General features: G+C 40.9%; 1 protein-coding gene across 1 annotated transcript; it reads right to left on the reverse strand.

Annotated features, from left to right (window-relative positions):
• Nucleotides 1-1,203: 1,203 nt before the first annotated feature.
• On the reverse strand, nucleotides 1,204-17,123 carry LOC125245022 (tripartite motif-containing protein 16-like protein). The gene is made up of 4 exons (XM_048155452.1): nucleotides 17,068-17,123; nucleotides 3,257-3,416; nucleotides 3,056-3,103; nucleotides 1,204-2,881 (listed from the first exon to the last, which is right to left on the reverse strand). The coding sequence occupies exons 2-4, from the start codon at nucleotides 3,366-3,368 to the stop codon at nucleotides 2,349-2,351; spliced, it is 693 nt and encodes a 230-aa protein (XP_048011409.1). The 5' UTR covers nucleotides 3,369-3,416; nucleotides 17,068-17,123; the 3' UTR covers nucleotides 1,204-2,348.
• Between the last annotated feature and the right edge of the window lie 6,125 nt (nucleotides 17,124-23,248).

A 23,248-nucleotide genomic window follows, 5' to 3' on the forward strand; every position in this document is an offset into this window, starting at 1 on the left:
TATTTTCCTCCTCGATGGCAATCAAGTCTTTCAATTCAGTGGAAAAGTCGCTCATCTTCATAACATAAAGATCACGTCCAACATATGTTGTGATTTTCTGTTTATACCTCTCTAAATCAGCACAGAAAGGACTTTTCTCCATCTCTTCCATTCTAATTTTCACTGCTTGCCCTCTACGGGAATTGAGCATCACCAGAACCACATGATTGCAAACAACCTATTGGATTCTCTCTCTGCTTCGTCTCTCAATGATCATTACAGAACGCCTAGCCAAAAACAAGGAAACACAAGGGCTATATATACACAAGGGCAAACAGGCTTAACAAGGAAACAAGAAACACCTTGGGAGACAAATCAACATGAAAAACTACAAAGAACTACAACATAAAGCACAGACATAGAGCACATGTGACAGGTATACTAAAGGTGCGTTCACGCGGCCTCGTAATTGTTGTAGTTACGAGATTCCTGCTTGTAAAAAGCGTTCACGTCCTCGTAGAGCTCGTAATTACAGCTTGTAAGCTGGGAGTTTTCTGAAAGCTCCCAGATGTACCACATGGCTGCTATACCTGACCGCTGTAGATTCATTAGGCATTGATAGTGGTGCCATAGAAACGCATAATTCCCAGTCAAAGGACGTGAACAGCTCCGAATACAACGTCACGTGTTGTCATCTCAAGATTTCGGTTAATACGAGGTGGCGTGAACAGCATAATACTGATACAATGTGACAGATCATGCAACACTTTGATTGCACACAGGTGAACATTAATTAACTAATTATGTGACTTCTGAAGTAATGCTGCATTCACAGCACCTCGTATTTACCGGAATCTTGAGATGACAACACGTAATGTTCTATTTGGGGCTGTTCTATCAACGCCTAAGTGAATCTACAGCGGTCAGGTGGTACATGTGGGAGCTTTCAGAAAACTCCCAGCTTACAAGCTGTAATTACGAGATTTACAAGGACGTGAACTCTTTTTACAAGCCAGAATCTCGTAGTTACAGTAATTACGATATGACGTGAATGCACCTTAACCCTTAATCAGTCCTTGGGGTCCAGCTGAACCCATTGAAAGATTCCTTCATCTCAGGGGCATGAGACTCTGTGACTTTTCCTAAATAATCTATCTAAACATGCACAAAAAATCTGGGCTTGATTTGGTTGTTCTAAAGGTGTGTTAAAAAAAAAAAAAACACTGTTGGGGACCTTTTTATAGAAATTTGCAAATAAAATCAAAACTGGCCTAAATCTGAACATTTCTACATTTAAATAAAGGTCTGGTCCTAGACCATAAACACAAAGTGGAACACACATGTGTGACTGAAACAGAGGACATTTTTGTAGAAATTGGCAAATAAAATCATCAAAACTGGCATAAATCTGAAAAATGTCCATACATAAAAGGAGTACTGATACTAGAGCACAAAGGCAACATGGAACAAGCATGTTTACAAAATATATATCATAAAATATATATCATAAGTTGAAGCATCAATAAAAATGAAGTGAAAATGAGTCCCTATTGACCTCTATTAGATATATGTGGTCATTGCACATTCTTTCTTTAACTGTAGTTTTTCCACAAACCTGTAGATGGCAGTATTCTATCCCTAACACATAGAGCAATGTCCAAATACAATTCAGATTTAATTAAGTTCATCATTAAAGTGATTTTTTCATTAAAAAGCCAATTTGTGGTGTGGTTAAATAATTGTGCAGTAAATAGGTTAAAAAAAAAAAACTTCAAAATTTCCACAAAAACAGCATAAATGCATAGTTGAGAAGTAAATAAAAAAAATGATATATAGTTTATCATATAAAAAATGCATATTTCCTTATGCAATCGCTCTGTAAATGTTTGGGATCTATCTGACCCCAAAGGACTAAAACGTAGTACAATTAAGGGTTAATGCTATTAGATGCTATCAGAAATGTGATAGGTCCCACTCCTGAAGTCGCGATTATGAGGTCATTGCACTCAAGTTTCGAAATAGGAGGGCATTTATGTGCAATTTATACCGTGGAAACTGTGCATGTGAAGGCAGCATAATTTGGTTGAACCAATTAAAAATGTTACCCTTTTAGGGATTTTATAGCATTGATATGCTGTGAATACACATGCACTCATAACTTTTCAGTTTTTATTTTTGTTTTATAATTCATATTATCCCATTCTTCATCAACAATTTGAACCACTAGCACTAAAGTCCATTACCTAAAATCCAGTTATTTTTTTTTTATTTATAAGTTGTAATGCAACAAAACAGGACTTTCTCAAGGCTATGTAAATGAATGTTATTTTAAATATTATGTGTAGAATCTCTCTTCAATCGACTCTGATTCACTGACACAGTTTCACTCTTGATCCATGATGATAAACCCAAAACCCAGGATAGAGCGGTTGAGTGAATGTGGTCTGGACTGTGTGGATGAGGCTCATTGTGTCTCCAGAGATGCTGTAGAAGGACAAAATTCCTGCACTGTGATCCACATACACTCCTATTCTACTGCTGGGCACTATAGGGAGATCACTCTCTATCTTATTGTGAATGAATGAGAATCTGAAGGGACAGCAGAACAAGCTCCAGGACTGATCATTATGTCCAAACCAACCCTCATAACCCTCACTCTTCCTGCCGATGCTCTTATATGACACTGATATATACAGACCAAGGAGCCCACTCCACTCAATCTCCCAGTAACAGCGTTGATCACACACACTCTCTCTACACAACACCTGAAGCCAATAATCAAATCTGTCTGGATGATCAGGATACGGCTGGACTATGTTATCGTTAGTAATCACTCTGTTCCTCTCAGACAGACGGAGGCGTTTATTCACTGTGTTCAGATCCAGAGTGAGCCGATGGGAATCTGATGGAGATAAAACACGTCAGGAATTATGAAATCATGAATTATGAATCTGTTTGCTCTTTTAATGTTGCTGAACTCTTCATGTCTTTGTGTTCAGTGTCACATGATCAATTATAAATCTCTTTTATCATGTTTCTAAAATGTTCTTTGTTGGTTGATTGATTAGTGACTTACGTTTTAGGAAGTCGTTCCTGGTCTTGGGAACAATGTTGGTGGAAGTGACTGTGGAAATCAACAGACATGAAGAGTGTGATTATCATGTCAAGAGAAAATGATCCCTGCATCCGTTCCTAAGACATTTCTAATATGATCTTCTACATGATATGAGATGATGGAGGATCATTTCTGAGAGCAGATGAATCTCCAGGACTTCACCTCTGTCAGAGATCTTCTTCAGCTCCTCTTTGCAGAAATCATCCAGTTTGTCTCTCAGCTGAAGGACAGATTCTCTCACAACAGCAAAAGAGCAGAGAGAACCGAAGGGCATGTTTGGTATGGATGTGCATTCAGGAAATGCTGTGAGAGACTGGAAACTCTACAGAAAAAAAAAACAGTAGTGTAACCCCTTTGAACATTGACATTTTGTCATAAAGTTGTGAAAAATTCTGTAAAATTAATTCATTTTTGTAGCCTCTGGACCAGTCTGACACACAGTTATTCATTATATTTAATGAATAATCCAGCAAACTCAACCTCCCACGTAACAACCAAATAGGTGCCAAGATGTCTGTGACAACCCCCCAAAAAGGGCAGAACAGGACTCTGGTTACCAGGGTAATGAAGACAAATCATCACAGTAAGACTGGTTTAATTCACAAAAACAAACAAATGTACCCTTTTCCTATCATTCTAATGTCTTTTTTTAGTGTCTTGTCTATGTATTAATCTAAACGCTCTGAATTAATGTTTTAGTATTACCTAATCAAGATCGCACATATACCATGTTTTGGTATCTATGAATTTCTTTTTTAATTATCTGAATGATCATTTATGTTATATGTTGATACCTATGCAACTTATTAATATTATAATAATTTTTAACTACATCTACCTAGCATGTTATGTGTCTGCAAATGTGTGTTCACAACACAATAACACCCTACTTGAGGCAAAAAAGCAGATATACAAGGCTGAACTGAACTGCAAGCAAGTGTTTTATTTACAAATTGTTGAGTACATGTACAGTGCATCTGGAAAGTGTACACAGCGGCTCACTTTTTTCCACATTTTGCTTTGTTACAGTTTTATTCCAAAAGGGATTAAATTCATTATTTTCCTCAAAATTCTACAAACAATACCCCATAATGACAATGTGAAAGAAGTTTGTTTGAAGTCTTTGCAAATTTATTAAAAATAACAAACGAAATAAAAAAATAAAAAAAATCACAGCCTTTGCTCAATACTTTGTTAAAGCACCTTTGGCACCAATTACAGCCTCAAGTCTTTTTTAGTATGATGCTACAGGATAGGTTGAGCACACCTATTTTTGGGCAGTTTCTCCCATTCTTCTTTGCAAGACCTCTCAAGCTCCATCAGGTTGGATGGGGAGTGTCAGTGCACAGCCATTTTCAGATCTCTCCAGAGATATTCAATCAGGTTCAAGTCTGGGCTCTGGCTGGGCCACTCGAGGACATTCACAGAGTTGTCCCGTAGCCACTCCTTTGTTATCTTGGCTGTGTGGTTAGGGTCGTTGTCCTGTTGGAAGATGATCCTTCGCCACATTTTGTAGTCCAGAGCGCTCTGGAGCAGGTTTTCATCAAGGATATCTCTGTACTTTGCTGCATTCTTCTTTCCCTCGATCCAGACTAATTTCCCAGTTCCTGCTTCTGAAAAAACATCCCCACAGGATGATGCTGCCACCACCATGCTTCACTGTAGGGATGGGATTGGTCAGGTGATGAGAGGTGCCTTGTTTCCTCCAGACATGACGCTGGCTATTCAGGCCAAAGAGTTCTATCTTTGTTTCATCAGACCAGAGAATTTTGTTTCTCATGGTCTGAGAGTCCTTCATGTGCCTTTTACTCATGAGTGGCTTCCGTCTGGCCACTCTACCATACAGGCCTGATTGGTGGAGTGCTGCAGAGATGGTTGTTCTTCTGGAAGGTTCTCCTCTCTCCACAGAGAAATGCTGGAGCTCTGTCAGAGTGACCATCGGGTTTTTGGTCACCTCCTTTACTAAGGCCCTTTTCCCCTGATAGCTCAGTTTGGCTGGACGACCTGCTCTAGGAAGAGTCCTGGTGGTTCCAAACTTCTTCCATCCTTTGGACCTTTTTTAACTTTGTGTCATCATAACTTTTGAACAATGATGAATTTTCTGTTCAGACATTTCTGCGTGGCTCAGTCCAAAGATCGGGAATCTATAGCAGACATATGAACAGACCATAGGAAAATGAAGAAAAATTGGCACACTCGTTTTGATGGTAATGACTAGGGGTGCTTCTCAATACTCAAAAATCGAAGCTTCCTCGTGTCCTTGCCCCTACATCCTCCAGCCTGTGACCCGGAAACCAACCGAACTCAGCCATCTTGAAGGACATCTCAATTCTCTAATTGCACCACAAGGAGGCAAGGAACGAGGAGTAAGGAAGCTTTCAGATGAGCTATGAGCGAGGATCCACAGGTGTATCCTTTGCGAAAGTCTTTCTCGTTGAAAAACTTGACGCATGTATACATTGTCCTCCCCATTGATATATGTCACAATAATTTAAATGTATTCTTTACTTTTGCAGTTTAAATAAACTTTACATCTCATGTATTTCAATGGGCCATTTTGCATTATTAATATTTATTGTGATTTTCTTAAATAACCAAACTTTAACAACATAAGGGCAGATACCTTGAGCGCAGCTGATGATGCTTTGAAGTGATGCTTTAGGGATCTTTGAGGGATATACACTGCCCTCCAAAAGTTTGGAAACACCCCTGGCAAAGTTTGGTTTTGGACGATATCAGCATAAATCCCTTATAATTTTTTGGTGCAAATACATTACAGTAACTTGACATTATCATTGAAGACCAACAATAATAATTTTCATTTTGATTACATAATAATGGCAATATATACATCAGACATGCCACTTTGCCAGCTGTGATGCCTGGTTACTGGTTTAACCCTCTGGAGTCTGAGGCTGATTTGGGGCCTGGAGAAGTTTTGACATGCCCTGACATTTGTGCTTTTTTCAGTTGTTCATAAACATATTAATGACACAAATGTCATTACACTGTATTCAGCACAAACTAGGCTACAATAATATGTGAGGAACATGTGTGTACATGTTTGTGTTTTTGAAGGAATAACGTTTATGCGTGGTTACTGAAAAAACAAAAAACTTAAGTCACTGATATAAGGCCAATAAAAGTATATTAAATCTGTGTTCACAAGACTTTTGGGTATTGAAGGTTGTAGACTAGAGTTTTTGCTTCAAAATTATGTAAAAATTATGCTGAGTACTCTTTCATTTATAACAATATACTGATTTAGTTTTTGTAAGACACTTTTTGCCAAGAAACACAGTATGCGAGGAGGCGTGAATCTCCATGAATAATGGCTCATTCTCACCTGAGAAGACAAAAGAATTGAATAGTAATGACCTGAAAAGACTTGCATATTAATGAGGCATTTCAGTCAGGTAGGCTGTGAAAAAAAACTTCTGTGATGTCTCAAGCTCATCATGGTATATGAAACATACAGAAAAATTTTATTACAATATAAAATAATGGTTTATATTATACTTTAAAATATAATGTATTTCTGTGATGCAAAGAGTCTGAATATAGGCTTTTAGTTTAAAAGCATGCACATTTGGAGAAATATAGGATTCTCATATGTTTATGTCTATGAGTTATTTTTTATTTAATATTCATTGTTATCTCTATGAGCGCTGGTGTTTGCAATTCATACTGCAGCCGGAGGGCGCTCTGTGCATTTTAGTCCACAAATTCGCCTAAGAAGACGATATTCCATGAATGGTGTTTACCAATTCATACTACAGCCGGAGGGCGCTAAAGAAACAAAAACTCACTTAAAACTTATCAATAGAAGAAAACAAACAGGAATTTACTGCATGTCTTCCAGAGATCGCTAACCATGGCTTTTTCATCCAGATAAACAATTTTCAAGGCAATAAATACACGATTGAGATGATGAATGCATGTGTTGTCTCTGAATTTGCGTCTGAATAGCGCTGGCTCCGTGGGTGTGGCCGCATTAGTGGGTAATGAGCTGAATCACGGACTTCTGACATGGCTCTCTTTTCATACAGATTACATAAACACAGAATGTTTGTTTTCGATTTGACTTGCACGATTTAAAACCTGACATTTCAACGTTTTGTTAGACATAAGTATGAATTTTTTGTGATTAGTATTCACTAAGTTACACTTCATTTTCTGAGAACTATCAGATTGGACTTCGTTCAGAGGGAGATGAGAGATCACGCATCATGTTAGTTTTCTTTATTTTACAAAAAGCACAACATTTTGTTTTTACTCTGAGTGTATACAAATAAAAGGAGATATTCTATAGTTTCAATTGATGTATTACTTATGTCTCTATGACAAAAAATGACAGAGTATTTTAAGTCTGTTTTGCTGCAATGTGAAAAAAAACCTGCAAAACGCGCCGGCGCGTTTTTAGACCTCAGAGTGTTAAACTTGGCCCAGGTTTGTAAAAGATTTTTGGAGACTTCAGGAGGCTTGGAGTAATATATCAAGTCAATGTTTGAATAAACTGATAGCTTGGAAGCCCAGATTATGCAGAGCTGTAATAGCTGCTAATGGTAGATATTTTAATAAATCTAAAATTATTATTTTTTTCAATGTATAAACTGTTTATGTAATAAAATATGTTTCCGTAGTTTGTGTTGTCCCATATCAGTGCAAAATTATCACAAATTAAAAAAGGATTCATGCCAATATTGTCCAAAACCCCACTTTTCTAGGGCGTTTCCAAACTTTTGGAGGGCAGTGTATGTATGTGATGCGATCTGGGAAAACCCGTCGGATGTCGCAATGGAACATTTCAAAAAATAGGTTGAATTATTATTTTTTTTAACAAAATTAGGTTTTCATTAAATTATTTTATAACATCTTGTCTATTATCTCTGAAAATATCTTGGCAAAATTTGCCTGTTAAGTGCAGAAAAATAGTGATTTATAGTGGCAAGCTGAAAAGACTGTCTTTCTCTAACGTTACTGTTTAAGAACATACCCAGCGAAATAAAATACTTGGCCATAGCATTCCCTCTCTTAACACTACAAAGATAGTTCACCTTTCAAAACAAACCACATAACGTAGAATGAAGGTGTATTAATGCAAATTTCCCACCAGTCCTGTATAAACTACGGCATGCAAAGATTTTTTTTTTCTAATACGTTATCGTAATAACAACGGAGCTAAAATGAACACACATGTTCTAATTATGTGATTATGAGAGGTTGAATTCAAATCAGATACTGCCAAACTGCCCATACTACTTCTGAATAGGATGTCTACTTCATACAATTTATGACAATATAGAAATCTATGGTTTAGGTCACTCAAAAAATAAATGGAGGCGCCCTTAAATGGTCAGACATGGAGCTTGGGTGTCATCTAGTGAAAAAGTTTGGTACTGCGCCCAAACAAAATCTTACTGAAAGCTCATTTTTGAAATATTTAAAGGGGTGGTTCAGTGTTTTTTTTCTAGGCTTGATTGTGTTTTGGGGGCACAGTTTAACATGTCTTAATGCTTCGTTTTTTTGAAAACGCTGTATTTTTCATATATTTTATCTTTATTCTACACCTCTGTTTCCACTGTCATATGAACGGCTTGTTTGACTTCCTGCTTCTATGAAGCCGCTCCCTCCAAAATACAGTGTGCTCAGATTGGTTAGCAGGTTGTAGCTGATCCAGTCTATCGTGATTCGCTGAAGCATCCGGAAATGCCACGGCCCTTACCATCCATTGTTACGCGCTTAGGTCGAAATGTAAATAATAGCGCCTATATTGCTGTATCAAATTGAGCCCGAATCAGACCCAGATGAAGAGGAAAAAGCAGAACCTCTGCAATCGCGTCTTTTAAGGGAAGTTTATGCATGGTATTTCATTTAGTATTTGTGTCAAAGAGTTTAGATGCTGTCACTGCTGTTTGTTAGCTTTCAATATACATTTTTATCCTGATTAAAGCTTTACTGTAGCTGAATACATGACTGAGTAGTTGCATTTTTGTAAAGGTAGCGTTTAATTTATAGCATGAACAACTGTTTGTCTATGAACATAGACGTTTGTTGGTGTTTGTTGCACTAGAACTTAGCTAACTGGCTAGCAAAAACGAGTTGCTCTTTGTATATGTCCTTGATGCATTAAAAATAGCAACAGAACTATAACATTACGTTTAAAAGACAAACAATAAAACGTACTTACAGTGTGAAGCCAATAAACAGCAGCTTCTGCTTTTAAAGTGGGAACTGCTTCATCTTTCAGTAAAAGCCTTTGTGCAAATCCAGCATTGAACTCGTGTAGATTCTGGAAGCTACAGCGCCACATCCAGTGTAGAAAATATCATAGATTATAATGGGTTATATATCTTTTGATGCGTCGCGTCGCGCCGCTCGCGTTCGGTGTAAACAACTTGTAGGCAATAAATTGCCATTGACACACTAACTAAAGTTAAAAAAGTGAAATCGCATTGAACCACCCCTTTAAACCTAAAATTTGGAATGTTGAGATTTTTGGCTTTTATTTTCTTGCAGTTTAGGAGTAAAACATGCTTTGTGATATATTATTATAAAATATAAACAATTAAACTTCTATAACTTTTTTTTATTTCACTTTCACAATAATCTGACAAGTGTCTTCTTTAAAACAAGACCAACCGTAGGGTCTATATTCCAAAGCATTCTTGAATTACAACCATTTATGTTTGGATAGTGCATTTTCATGTCTATGCGAAAAAGCGGTGACAGTTATTTAAACCTGTTTTTCTCAAAATTCCATTCCTGAAAATCAGAGCGATCAGCCGAATTCAGATAACCATAACGTTTGTTACCGACAAGTTATGAAAGAAGTAAAAACAAATTTGGAAAAGATCTCGAATCCAGCTTTCATATGGTATTGAAACTTGTGATGGGTAAAAATTTCACCATGTGATGGGATTTTGCAAATCACATCACATATAATCTCGGTTATGTATATAACCTTAGTTCCCTTTCAAGGGAACTCGCACTGCGTAGTCGCTATGGGAACGCCTCTGCGTGATGTCGTCATGAAGCACGTATGAAATCTGTCCAATCAGGGGACGGTACTTCACAGGCGGGTGACGTCACTGACCAGGAACTATAAAGCCGGCCCAAACACACTCACATTCAGCTTCTGAAATACTGAAGCAAGTCGCTTACGGGCATGATGGGAGTATGGCATGGCAACGCAGCGTCTCGTTCCCTATTCAGGGAACTAAGGTTATATACATAACCAAGACGGGAACTCACGCTGCGTAGTTGCTAAGGGAACGACAATACAAACTTCGCCATATGAGCAAGTGACCGTACGTGTGAAGCCGAGGCGCACACATCACAGAAGCACCTGCGCCCCTGGAGTGGAGCCGAGGTCTAGTTCATAGAACCTCATGAACGTGGTGATGACCATCCTGCTGCATCACAAATGTCAGATAGGGAAACCCCAGAGATAAAAGCCTTATGGCTCGTTTCCACTGAGCGGTACGGTTCGGTTCGGCAATTTTTGCCGTTTCCATTGTCAAAAGTTGTGAATGGTACCCTAATTCCGAACCGTACCGTACCACTTTTTTGGGACCCTTTCTTTGGGGTACCAAGCACAACAGTACCGTACCAAAAGGGTGGAGCTACACTCTGTAGAACGTTGATTGGTTGACAGAGAATCGTCACTTGCACGTGCTACAAGGGGAATGACAACACAGGAGACGCCACACAAATGTGGTCCAGGCAACGCGTGCATTCATGTAGGCTATATAACAAAACAAAATATAAAACACAACCCTGCCTCTTTTCGTTTTAATTTAAAAAATATGAAACCTATTAATGTGTGGTTCAGGCAATATGTGCATATGTACCATGATTATCTTCACTGTATGTGGCTTATAATAAAATGAAATGAGGCAAAACAACCTTCTCTTTTTGTTAAAAGTCAGTTTTAATTATCAATAATAACCATTATAAAAGTATAAGTATAAAATATGAGAAGCTATGCAATAAGAAATAAAGACAAGCAAACAATTCAGTCAAACGTACAGCGCACTACAACGGTAAAGTTAAATAAATATATAAAGTTATAAAACTTCACTTTGCCCTCATTTGCCCGGGAACAAATTATAAATTCATGCAACCAAAGATTGCCCGTTATACACAAGATGAATGATATCTTGTTTTTAACCACTACAGAGACATCTGAGCCAGCGGCGTATGTCAGAAGGGTTAGCCAAGGTACAGCTGCTCTTGGCTGGGTACATTAGCACTGAGCGCCCGGTGATCGCCTGGATCTCACAACTCCGACAACATCAGATCAAATTTTCAAATAGGTGCTATCTTTATAAATAAACCACAGATTTGAGCTTTAAACAACTGCATTCTCGTCTGAAAAACTTTTAAAACTACATTTCATGACACAATAAAATAGTTTTTAAATTATGCAGGTTTTCTCCTCCGCTTGCTGGTAGGTGCTGCATGGACGTCTGAACTTTGCGTATTTGGTATTCTGAAATGCCAAATGTTGGCGTGCAGCAAGCAAAGCTCAGACAGCCAGTTTACTATATCGTTTTCTTCTTCGCGCGAGAATGACGTCGATCACTATTTTCCGGCTACACTACGCCTATCAAGTAAGGGTACTGTTGGCGGGGAAAATGCAAGCCTGATCAGGGTGTACCATTCTGAACCGTACCGAACTGTACTGAACCAAACCATACCGCTCAGTGGAAACGAGGCATTAGAGGCAGCCATACTCCTCGTAGAGTGAGCCCTAATAGCCAATCGTGAAGGCTGTCCAGTTGACTCATAGACAAGTGAGATGGCCTCAATCACCCACTTGCTCAATCTCTGCTTGGACGCAGGGAGCCCTTTCCTTGGTGCTCCAAAACACACAAATAGTTGATCACATTTTCTCTACATGGCAGCTCTGTGGACATAAGCATCCAGTGCACGAACTGGGCACAGCAGATTAAGTTTTTCCTGGTCCGGTGATGTAAACGGAGGCAGACAGAATGCCTGCAGCACAATAGGTCTCACAGGATTAGAGAGGGCCTTAGAGATATACCCTATCCTGGGATGTAAAAATGCTTTTACATTCCCAGGCACAAATTCTAAGCCCGATGGAGAAACCAACAGGGCTTGAATGTCTCCAATTCTCTTGAGAGACGAAATAGTTAAAAGAAACACTGTTTTAAGTGTTAGAAACTTTTCTGGCACCTCTTCGAGGGGCTTGAAGGGTGCCATAGACAGGCCTTGTAACACAACGGCCAAATCCCAAGCCGGTACTCTCGTGCATACTGCAGGTCTGAGCCTCAAAGTGCCATGAAGGAAACGAGTTATATGTGGGTGTCTCCCCAGAGAGACTCCACTGAAAGGAGCGTGGTAAGCAGCTAAGGCCACCACATACACCTTTAGTGTGGAGGGGGATAACCCTGAAGAGAATCTTTCCTGCAGGAAGTCCAGAACTGCGCTGACTTGGCAGTTAACAGATTCTCACACCAAGAAGTGAATAATTTCCACTTCAAGGCGTACAGTTTCCTCGTGGAGGGAGCTCTGGACTGGAGTATGGTCTCAACAACCTCAGTTGAGAGACCGGAATCTATGAGCTGTGTCCCCTCAGAGGCCATGCCCACAGCATCCATGACTCCGGGTGGGGGTGCAGAATCAGACCACCTGCCTGAGAGAGAAGGTCCCTCCTGATCGGAATCTCCATTGGAGACCCGTCGAGAAGGGATATCAGGTCCAAGAACCACACTCGGGCCAGCCAGAACGGGGCTATTAATAACAGACGGGCCCCGTCCCGGCGTACTCTCTCCAGAACTCCCAGGAGCAGCGCAATCGGGGGAAATGCGTACAGCGGTAGCCTTGGCCACGGCTGTACCATAGCATCCAGCTCAAGAGGTGCTGGGCATGTCATTGAGAACCACAGTGGACAGTGAGTCGTCTCTCGAGACGCAAACAGATCCACTTGGGCTTTGCCGTAGTACTCCCATAAGAGCTTCACCACCTCGGGATGAAGTCTCCATTCCCTGGGCCTCGGCCCCTGCCTCGACAGGATGTCTGCTCCCACATTCAGGTACCTGGGATGTAAACTGCTCTGAGTGAGAGCAGTTTACCTTGGGACCACAGGAGGATCTGATTCGCCAACTTGTAAAGTGGGTGTGATCTCAGACTCCCTTGATGATTTATATATGAGATCACTCCTATGTTGTCTGATCAAACTAACATGTCGATCTCTGAGGTCTGGGAGGAAGTATTTCAAGGCCAGAAATACCGCCATCATCTCCAAGCAATTTATGTGCCATGAAAGATGATGGTCCTGCCACAGACCCTGAGTCGAGAGACCACTCATGATCGCCAGCCCGTGAGGGATGCATCTGTCGTCAGAGTGACTTGATGACTGATAGCCCCCAACACAGGTCCCTGGGACAGAAACCAAGGTTGATTTCTTATGTCTAGAGCACGTAAGCATCGCCGCGTGACTCTGATCATACGAAATAGATTCCCCCTTGGTGAGAACCCCTTGGTTTTAAGCCACCACTGTAGTGGTCTCATGTTCAGCAGGCCAAAAGGTATTACGTTGGACGCTGCTGCCATAAGACATAACAGTCTCTGGACCTGACACTGAGTGACTGGCCTAGCTTTATGTGTGAGACAGTCGATAGGATTGATATCATGCGCGCCGGAGATAGATGGGCCCGCATAATCACCGAATCCCATACCACACCTAGATAGGTGGTTCTCTGAGCTGGAGAAAGCGCACTTTTCTTCGCGTTTAGTCTCAACCCCAACCTCCTCATATGAGCGAGAACAACATCTCGATGTTGAACCGCCATCTGTTCCGATTGAGCCAGAATCAACCAATCGTCTATGTAGTTTAGTATGCGGATGCCCTGCATACGCAAGGGCGCCAGAGCCGCATCTACACATTTTGTGAAGGTTCGAGGTGACAGTGCTAGGCCAAAGGGAAGAACCCTGTATTGGTAAGCTTCGCCCCCAAAAGCAAACCTTAGGAACTTCCTGTGTTGCAGAAGGATTGATACATGAAAGTATGCATCCTTTAGATCTATCGTGACAAACCAGTCCTCGGATCTGATTTGTGACACAATGTGTTTGACTGTCAGCATTTTGAACTTGAGTTTTGCTACTGTCTTATTCAGCTGACAAAAATCTAAAATTGGATGCAACCCTCCATCTTTCTTTGGCACAATGAACTAGCGGCTGTAAAATCCTGACTCCCTGCTGGGAGGAGGAACCCTTTCTATAGCCTCCTTTCGCAAGAGTGTCTCTACTTCTTGTGCCATCACCAGAGCCTGCTCTGAGTTCACCACTGTGGGTAGGACCCCATTGAACTGAGGTGGGCGTGTTCGAAACTGAATCGCATACCCTCTTTCTATCGTGTGCAGAACCCACTGAGATATTTTTGACAGATTTTTCCACTCTGACAAAAAATCTACCAAGGGAACCAGCCTCGAGAGGCTGGCCTCTGGTGGAATATGGGCAGCCAGCACAGTGCCCTGAAGCACAACCCCAGCAGGGAACAACTGAGCTGACTGCAGAGAAAGGGAACTACTGCGCCCCGGTTTGACAGCGGGGTTAGCAGAGCGCCTCCCTGAGGGCACTGGAGATTCATGGGCACCGATGGAAGAGGTGAACACCGTTTGTCTCCGTAGGGGACCACCCTCAGGATCCTGACGCTCTTGGATTTCTTTGTCAAAGTCCTCTTAGCTGCAATGACAGCCCTCAGGTCTGTCTTGCCCTTAGGGAGCTTCGGCTGAGAGCGTTGCTCCGCCTCCCAGCTCCTCGGAGGGGGAGTACGGGTAGCAACGCTCTGCTTCTGCTGTGGCCTGTGTTGGGGCGAGGAGCTCGTACTTGGCTTCGGCTGCTCCCACCCAAGGGACTTGGGCATGGTGAGGAAGAAACTTCTGCATAGCAGCAGCCTGCTTCCTCGCCTCCTGAAACCTCTCAGTGACGGTGTTGATGGCGTCACCGAAAAGGCCAGACGGATTTAGTGGGGCATCCAACAGAAAGGACTTATCTCTGTCCTTGATGTCAGACAGATTTAGCCACAGATGACGCTCCGTGGCCACTAGGGCTGCCATAGAGCGGCAGATGGATTTGGCCGTCTCCTTAGTGGCATGGAGAGTTAAATCTGCTGACTGACGGAGCTCTTGGATGAACTCCGCCCCCACCTCATCACTGTTGCCCAAGTCTTTCAGCAGGTCGGCTTGGTATGCTTGTATGATGGCCATCGTATGTAAGCATGCCGCAGCCTGACCTGCTGAGTACGCTTTGCCCACTAGCGGACAACGTCGGGGCTTTAAGGGACGACGCCGCCTGCGGAGAGAGATGGCCAATCACGTTACTGAATGTGGAGGTTTGAGGAGTGAAAACACGGGAAGATACCGGTCTCTTCCACAAAAAAACGGTAGCGCCCGACGTGGAGGCTGAGCAGACCTTGATTGGTAGGAAGCATTCATCAAGCTTACTGCGGGTCTGCTGCTCTTGCTTCTCGGCTAGCCAGTCGATGTTTAGTTTGGCAACAGCGCGAGTAAGCACCTCCATGAGCTCCTCGCTCGTGGGAGAGGGAAGTGGCGAGTCTTCAGTCTCTCCCGATGTCACACTAAAAACATCTAATTCCTCAGAACTAGATGCCATTAATGTGACAGTGTCAACCGGAGCGGAAGAAACTGCAACGCGTGCTTCCTGCCTACGAATTGACACAACGGATGCAGCAGGTGAGGGCAAAGATAAGGCTGGGCCAGGCAACGTGGAGGCTGAGCAGACCTTGATGGTAGGAAGCGTTCATCAAGCTTACTGCGGGTCTGCTGCTCTTGCTTCTCGGCTGGCCAGTCGATGTTTAATTTGGTAAACAGCGCGAGTAAGCACCTCCATGAGCTCCTCGCTCGTGGGAGAGGGAAGTGGCGTGTATTCAGTCTCTCCCGTTGTCACACTAACAACGTCTAATTCCTCAGAACTAGACGCCATTAATGTGACAGTGTCAACCGGAGCGGAAGAAACTGCAAAGCATGCTTCCTGCCTCTGAATTGACACAACAGATGCAGCAGGTGAGGGCAGAGATAAGGCTGGGCCCGACTCTAACCCCTCTGCTACATCCATCTGCGAGCCCCAGGACATAAGACGCCGCCCTGCCTCGGCAGAAGCAGGGCCCAAGCCCTGAGGCGTGCGAACCGAGCCGCCCTCCTCGAAGAGGGCTCAGCGGGAGCGCAGCTTCCTCAGCGGGAACTGATCACAATGCACACAGGCAGCCCCCTCGAGAGCTGCCTGGGCATGCTGCACTCCCAAACAGACAACACAAAGGTCATGTGTGTCCCTGCTCGAAATGAAGCGAGGGAAGGGATGCACACACTTCCTAAACTGCTGCTGCTGCTGTTCACTCGCCATAATAACTCTCAAAAATGAAAGATGGTAGACAAACAACAATAAATAGGACAGACAAGATCACACGTAGCGCTTGCTGAAGACACAGAATCTGAATGCGAGTGTGTTTGGGCCGGCTTTATAGTTCCTGGTCAGTGACGTCACCCGCCTGTGACATACCGTCCCCTGATTGGACAGATTTCATACGTGCTTCATGACGACATCACGCAGAGGCATTCCCATAGCGACTATGCAGCGCGAGTTCCCTTGAAAGGGAAATATAATTTCCCTTGCAGTAATTTTGAGTGGCTCAATAACATGATATGCATATCGTGCTATTGAGACACTCAAAATTACTGCAAGGGAAATTCCTTCACCTTGACAGCCTTCAGGGTAAATGCTATGTGTTGCCGGTGAACCTCAGACATTGGGTATAGCCAGGTAATGTTTCTTAGTTGACATTGCTTAAAATTCCACATGAAATATGCTTAAGAAGTGGCTCACAAAAAAATAATACACAATATTTTTTTAAGTAAATCCAGAAAATTATTTTTTACAGTGAGGATCTTGCTCAAGTCCACTATACTGTTCTTCTATATTACAGTTACCTGCAATAAATGGGTGTGATCCTGTGTGTGTGAAAGCTGCTCCAGCTCAGCATCTCTCCTCCTCAGATCATTGATCTCCTGCTCCAGTCGCTCCAGTCGTCCTTCAGCTCGACTCACTGCAGTCTTTTCCTGATCTCTGATCCGCTGTGTGGCCTCAGAGTGGCTTCTCTCAATGGAGCGGATGAGCTCAGTGAAGATCCTCTCACTGTCCTCCACTGCTGTCTGCGCGGAGCTCTGTTAGGACACACATCAAAAGCAGCTCTTGTAACTGACATAGAAGTCATTAAATACCTTTAATAAGAAACTTATTAAAAGAGCTGCTTCTTTTATTATGAAAAGAAAACAGTGCGACTCGCAAGGAAGATGTCTGCACCACATTTGGAGTTAAAGAGTGTTCTACATTTCTGATGATTATTGAAGTTAATCTACTCATCTGCAGTTACAGAAGATATTACAAAATTAAGTTCTCCTTTATTAATAATTAGCCAATGAAGTAAGTTTTTGCATTTGTTTCAGATGTGAATGATATGGATTCTATTGTGTGGAAAGGAGCAATATCTGAAGACTAGTTTTGCTGTTAAAGTGAATTTAACTCTGTGAAAATTATTTGATAAGTTACAAAAACAATATTTATTCTTATTTGTTTGTTTATATTCTTTGTATTTAGTTCTCACTGCATTTTAAGTTGGATGGTTATCCTGATGGTGAACCATTCAATAAACTGACAGTCATCAGACAGTCTTCGTGCTCGTGAAATTACTGAGGGGAGCTACAGCTCTTACTGGTCCCTCACAGTCTACAGTGTGAGACTCCTGAAACTCACCTTATGAGACTCCAAAGCCTCTCTCAGCTGCTGAAGATCTTTCTCTCTCTGCTGAAGCATCCTTTGCGTAGCCTTTAACCCTTTCTAGAGAACAAATGAATAACAGTAAATCTCACATAAAACTGTCAAAAATCATAGTGTGATTGACATAGTAACCCATCACAACACAGTGTATAATGTCCCACTATATTTATTACATATGTATATAATACAAATTATTGCCTTTGGCACTGATATTTATTGATTTTCACTTTATGTATAGCCGTTTACATTCTAGATGATACCCTTTACTTTTCAATGAACTGAGATCATTTACTTTTATTTATTTAAACACATGAAGCTTCGGAGCGTTTTGAATCAGTGTATCGAATCGTGATTCAGATCGCGTGTCAAACTGCCAACGGCTGAAATCACGTGACTTTGGTGCTCCAAACAGCAGATTCAACACACTGATTCATTATGCTCCAATGCTTCCTGAAGCAGTGTTTTGAAATCGGCCATCACTTTATAAGTCGTTATTTTGTTATTTTTGGCGCACCAAAAATATTCTCGTCACTTTATAATATTAATATTGAGCCACTGTACTCACATGAACCGATTTAAATATGTTTTTAGTACATTAATGGATCTTGAGAGAGGAAATGTCATTGCTCCCTATGAAGGCCTAACAGAGCCATCGGATTTCAACTAAAATATCTTAATTTGTGTTCCAAAGATTAACAAAGGTCTTACGGGTGTGAAACGACATGAGGGTAAGTAATAAATGACAGAATTTTCATTTTTGGGTGAATTAACCCTTTAAAGGAACACTCCACTTTTTTGAAAATAGGCTCATTTTCCAACTCCCCTAGAGTTAAACAGTTAAGTTTTACCGTTTTCGAATCCATTCAGCAGATCTCCGGTCTGGCGGTACCACTTTTAGCATAGCTGAGCATAGATCATTGAATCTGATGAGACCGCTAGCATCTTGCTCAAAAATTACCATATTTTTCCTATTTAAAACTTGACTCTTCTGTAGTTACATTGTGTACTAAGACCGACAGAAAATGAAAAGTTTCGATTTTCTAGGCCGATATGCCTAGGAACTATAATCTCATTCCGGCGTAATAATCAAGGAACTTTTCTGCCGTACCATGAGTGCAGCAGGTGCAATGATATAACGCAGCGCCTCTCACAAATGTCTCCATGGTTGCAAGGCACGCTCCCTGTGCAAACGGGGTCACAGCCTCTGCGTAATATCATTGCGCCTACGGAGATCGGCTGAATGGATTCAAAAACGGTAAAACTCAACTGTTTAACTCTAGGGAAGTTGGAAAATGAGCCTATTTTCAAAAAAAGTGGAGTGTTCCTTTAAAAAGTTTAAATATTTAAATATTGAATAAAATTTATGTACACGTTGTAAATGCTGTGTAAATACAGAGCTGCCAACTCTCACACTTTCGCCGTGACGCACGGTTTTGCCTGTTTTCACACGCACTCACGCCACACATCAAATTACACGCGCAAAAAAAATCTGATCTTGGGCCGAGACTCGTTCGTTCCTTTTCAAACTTCTCGACGGTAGATGGCGCTGATGGCGTCTATGGCTGGCTGCACCCCGATGTTAGTGACAGAAAAAGAGATACCGCGGTGCGAAAGACAACGAGAGAAACTACCACCTCGAGAAGTCTGATGATGAGAATCTGAGCTGAGACTAGGTATGTAACAATGAAATGTCATCCAATTGAATATTCACTCTCTTAAACTTTAAATCTTGAAAGAATTTTTTATTTGTTTGTGTTTGTGCGCGTGCCTGTGAACATGATTTAGTGTGGTGAATGTAAACTCAGCTGTCATAACAAGCAGCAGAAGAGCACCTTTTTAACTTGGTGGTATACTGCATGCTCAAAACATCAGCTCATAGCATTGTTTATTTACTCACATGGCATTTATCTTTTTATTAACAGGCCAAAGAAAAGGACTCACTGTGGATGAAGACTTTTTCTGTAGGACCAAACAGTACTTCAAACAGGTAAGAGGTATTCCACAGAATTTAAAGGTGCCCTAGAATCAAAAATTGAATTTACCTTGGCATAGTTGAATAGCAAGAGTTCAGTACATGGTCAAAGTTTTAACTAATTGTTATATACACTTGCACTAGAATATTGTGTATGACAATTATTTCAAACTTTGACCTGTGGAGGGCAGTAATACACTTAACAGCGTCTACACTGCTGGAATTCAAATAGAGAAGAAGAGAGCTAGTTCAAGATGAGCATTTATGGTTAAAACATACACAATTTTTTATTTTATTTTTTTTTAGAAAATGAGTGATGGTTTCTCTAGATAAGACCCTTTTTTCTCATCTGGGATCGCTGTAAACTGTAATTTTGACCTTCAACTGTTTGGACTCCATTGAAGTCCACTATATGAAGAAATATTCCGGAATGTTTTCATCAAAAACCTTTATTTCTTTTCGACTGAAGAAAGAAAGACATGAACATCTTGGATGACATGGGGGTGAGTAAATTAAATTATCTCACTCCAAGGTTTTTTGAAAAGTTGGCAGGTATGTAAATACCTGCCACTTCCCATGCCACTTCTCCAAAGATGGAGAAGTGGCATGGGAAGGCCATCACCTGCTTTCAAATGGAGCGGCATTTAATAGACAGAGCCGTAGATCACTGATAAGCTACGCAATATCGCGTTCATTATCGCAGATGAATCGCCTTCGATAATGAACGCGATATTGCGTAGCTTGTCAGTGATCTACGGCTCTGGCTATTAAATGCCGCTCCATTTGAAAGCAGGTGATGGCGATTTAGCGGTAATCAGGGAGCCGGCTTTACTGACGAAATGCGCGTGACAATTGCATGCGATATATCGCCCAGCCCTACTAAAAGGTGATGCATACATCTAATGAGTTTTAAAAAATGCCATTATGTAGGTAAAAATGCCCCTGGAAATCGGTTTAAGGTGGCAAATATTGCTTTTGAAATGACTTTAAAAATAGAGATAAAATTTTTTGTCAGTATTGCATAACCCTAATGTATAGTATTAATTTTTATTTCTTCAGGTCTTAAAAAGCCTTAAATTTGACTTTAAAAAATGTGCAGCAACCCTGTCTATCACAAAAACAGGACACAATAAAGAAAACTGGAGTGTTCACATGTTTTCATGAACAACCAATCAGAAATGACAATAAATTAACATTCCTACACAATAATGGAATTTCTTTCATTTTAAGCACAAAAATCCTCTGTAGTAAAGTTCATACCTGATTCTCTGTCCTCTGTGCTGCAGCTGATACAGTGTCGTGGTTTTTATGTTCATCCATACACAGCACACATATACACTTCTGATCAGTGCGGCAGAAAACCTCAAGGATCTTGTCGTGTTTCGGGCAGATCATCTCCTGCAGTCGTCCAGTGGCTTCAGTCACTTTATGTGGCTTACGTGAGTGAAATTCCTCATGATGGTCAAAATGAGTTTGACAGTAAGAGTTCAGACACACCAGACAGGACTTGATGGCTTTGTGTTTTCTTCCAGTACAGACATCACACTGCACATCTCCAGTTCCAGCGTAACAGTCAGCAGGAAGTTTAATCTTCTTCAGTTTCTCCACCATTTCATCCAGAATGGTGTTTTTAGCTAAAGCAGGTCTTGGACTGAAGGTCTGTCTGCACTGAGGGCAGCTGTAGACTCTTTTCTGATCCTCCTCATCCCAGCAGACTGTAATACAGCTCTTACAGTAACTGTGTCCACAGGGAATGGTCACTGGATCCTTCAGGAGATCCATACACACTGAACACCTCAACTCATCCTGATAAATTCTGGCTTCTGCCATTTTACTGCACAAAAACAGAAAGAGACACAAACAGCTCAATTATACTTAGTTTCAGTTTCACTGAGAAGTTTCCTGCTTCTGTCTGAATGCAAAATAGGTTTGTAAGTCTGACAGATGATATTATGAAATGAGATATTAGATACAGCCACTCTCATTCTATTATAAAATGGGGTTTGATCTTCTCTTGACACATCAAGTAGAAAAGCTTATACTAAAATCTAGACACATCTCTTAGGAATACGGGGAGAGGGCTGGAAAATTTTTTAGCACATCAGTTGCTTCAGATGGCTGCCAATCAGTACATTTTGAAGGTTAGTGATGAGCAAGGTCTAAAACACACAGATCATATGGAAATAAATTCATGCTTTCATCGATACTATGCTGCCCTTTACACCTCAGAGCCACTAGATAATAAATCTGTCCTAGATTATTTTTTTCATAGTTTGGATATCTCCAGGTTAGACCCAGAACTGGCTGCCTAACTAGAGAATATTTAGTTAGAAGAGAAGAGAAGCAAGTATAAGTATGAAATGTGGCAAGTCACCAGGGCCAGATGGCTTTCCATCAAAGTTATTTAAAAAATAATAATAATAATAATAATAATTGAGATATTCTTGTATCTTTGCTCCTCACTGTATTCAAAGAATCACTTTCCTCAAATTCTCTTTCCTCAACTATGCATGAAATGTAGGGTTGCAAAAATTTTCAAAGCTGGAAACTTTCCATGGGAATTAACTGGAATATATGGGAATTAATGGGAATAAACAGGGAATTTGCAAAATTGCAGGTTAGCCTATAACAGGGTACTTAAATGTAGTTGAAAAAAACATCTTGCAACATAATTTTGGTTAAAACAACCATATTTAATGCAATTTTAGTTTAAAGGTGCCCTAGATTCAAAAATTGAATTTACGTCAGCATAGTTGAATAACAAGAGTTCAGTACATGGAAATGACATACAGTGAGTCTCAAACTCCATTGTTTCCTCCTTCTTATATAAATCTCATTTGTTTAAAAGACGAATCTCAACATAACACCGACTGTTACGCCCCCAAGCAAGAACAACAGTGAAAAATGGCAGATGGAGCAATAATAACTGACATGATCCATGATTACATGATATTTTTAGTGATATTTGTAAACTGTCTTTCTAAATGTTTCGTTAGCATGTTGCTAATGTACTGTTAAATGTGGTTAAAGTTACCATCCTTTATTACTTTATTCACAGAGACAAGAGCCGTCGCTATTTTCATTATTAAACACTTGCTGTCTGTATAATTCATAAACACAACTTCATTCTTTATAAATCTCTCCAACAGTGTAGCATTAGCCGTTAGCCACAGATCACAGCCTCAAATTCATTCAGAATCAAATGTAAACATCCAAATAAATACTATACTCACATAATCCGACATATGCATGCAGTATGCATGACGAACACTTTGTAAAGATCCATTTTGAGGGTTATATTAGCTGTGTAAACTTTGTTTATGCACTGTTAAAGGCAAGCGCAAGCTCTGTGGGCCGAGAGC

The sequence above is a fragment of the Megalobrama amblycephala genome, linkage group LG14, assembly GCF_018812025.1.
Source record: "Megalobrama amblycephala isolate DHTTF-2021 linkage group LG14, ASM1881202v1, whole genome shotgun sequence".
Lineage (NCBI taxonomy): Eukaryota > Metazoa > Chordata > Actinopteri > Cypriniformes > Xenocyprididae > Megalobrama > Megalobrama amblycephala.

Excerpts from the sequence above, each read along its gene's own strand:
- LOC125245022 (XM_048155452.1), bottom strand. The coding sequence starts at position 3,368 with ATGCCCTTCGGTTCTCTCTGCTCTTTTGCTGTTGTGAGAGAATCTGTC. Across the intron at positions 3,104-3,256 it reads GAAGAAGATCTCTGACAGAG|TCACTTCCACCAACATTGTT; the intron begins GTGAAGTCCTGG and ends TGATTTCCACAG. Across the intron at positions 2,882-3,055 it reads CAGGAACGACTTCCTAAAAC|ATTCCCATCGGCTCACTCTG; the intron begins GTAAGTCACTAA and ends TATCTCCATCAG.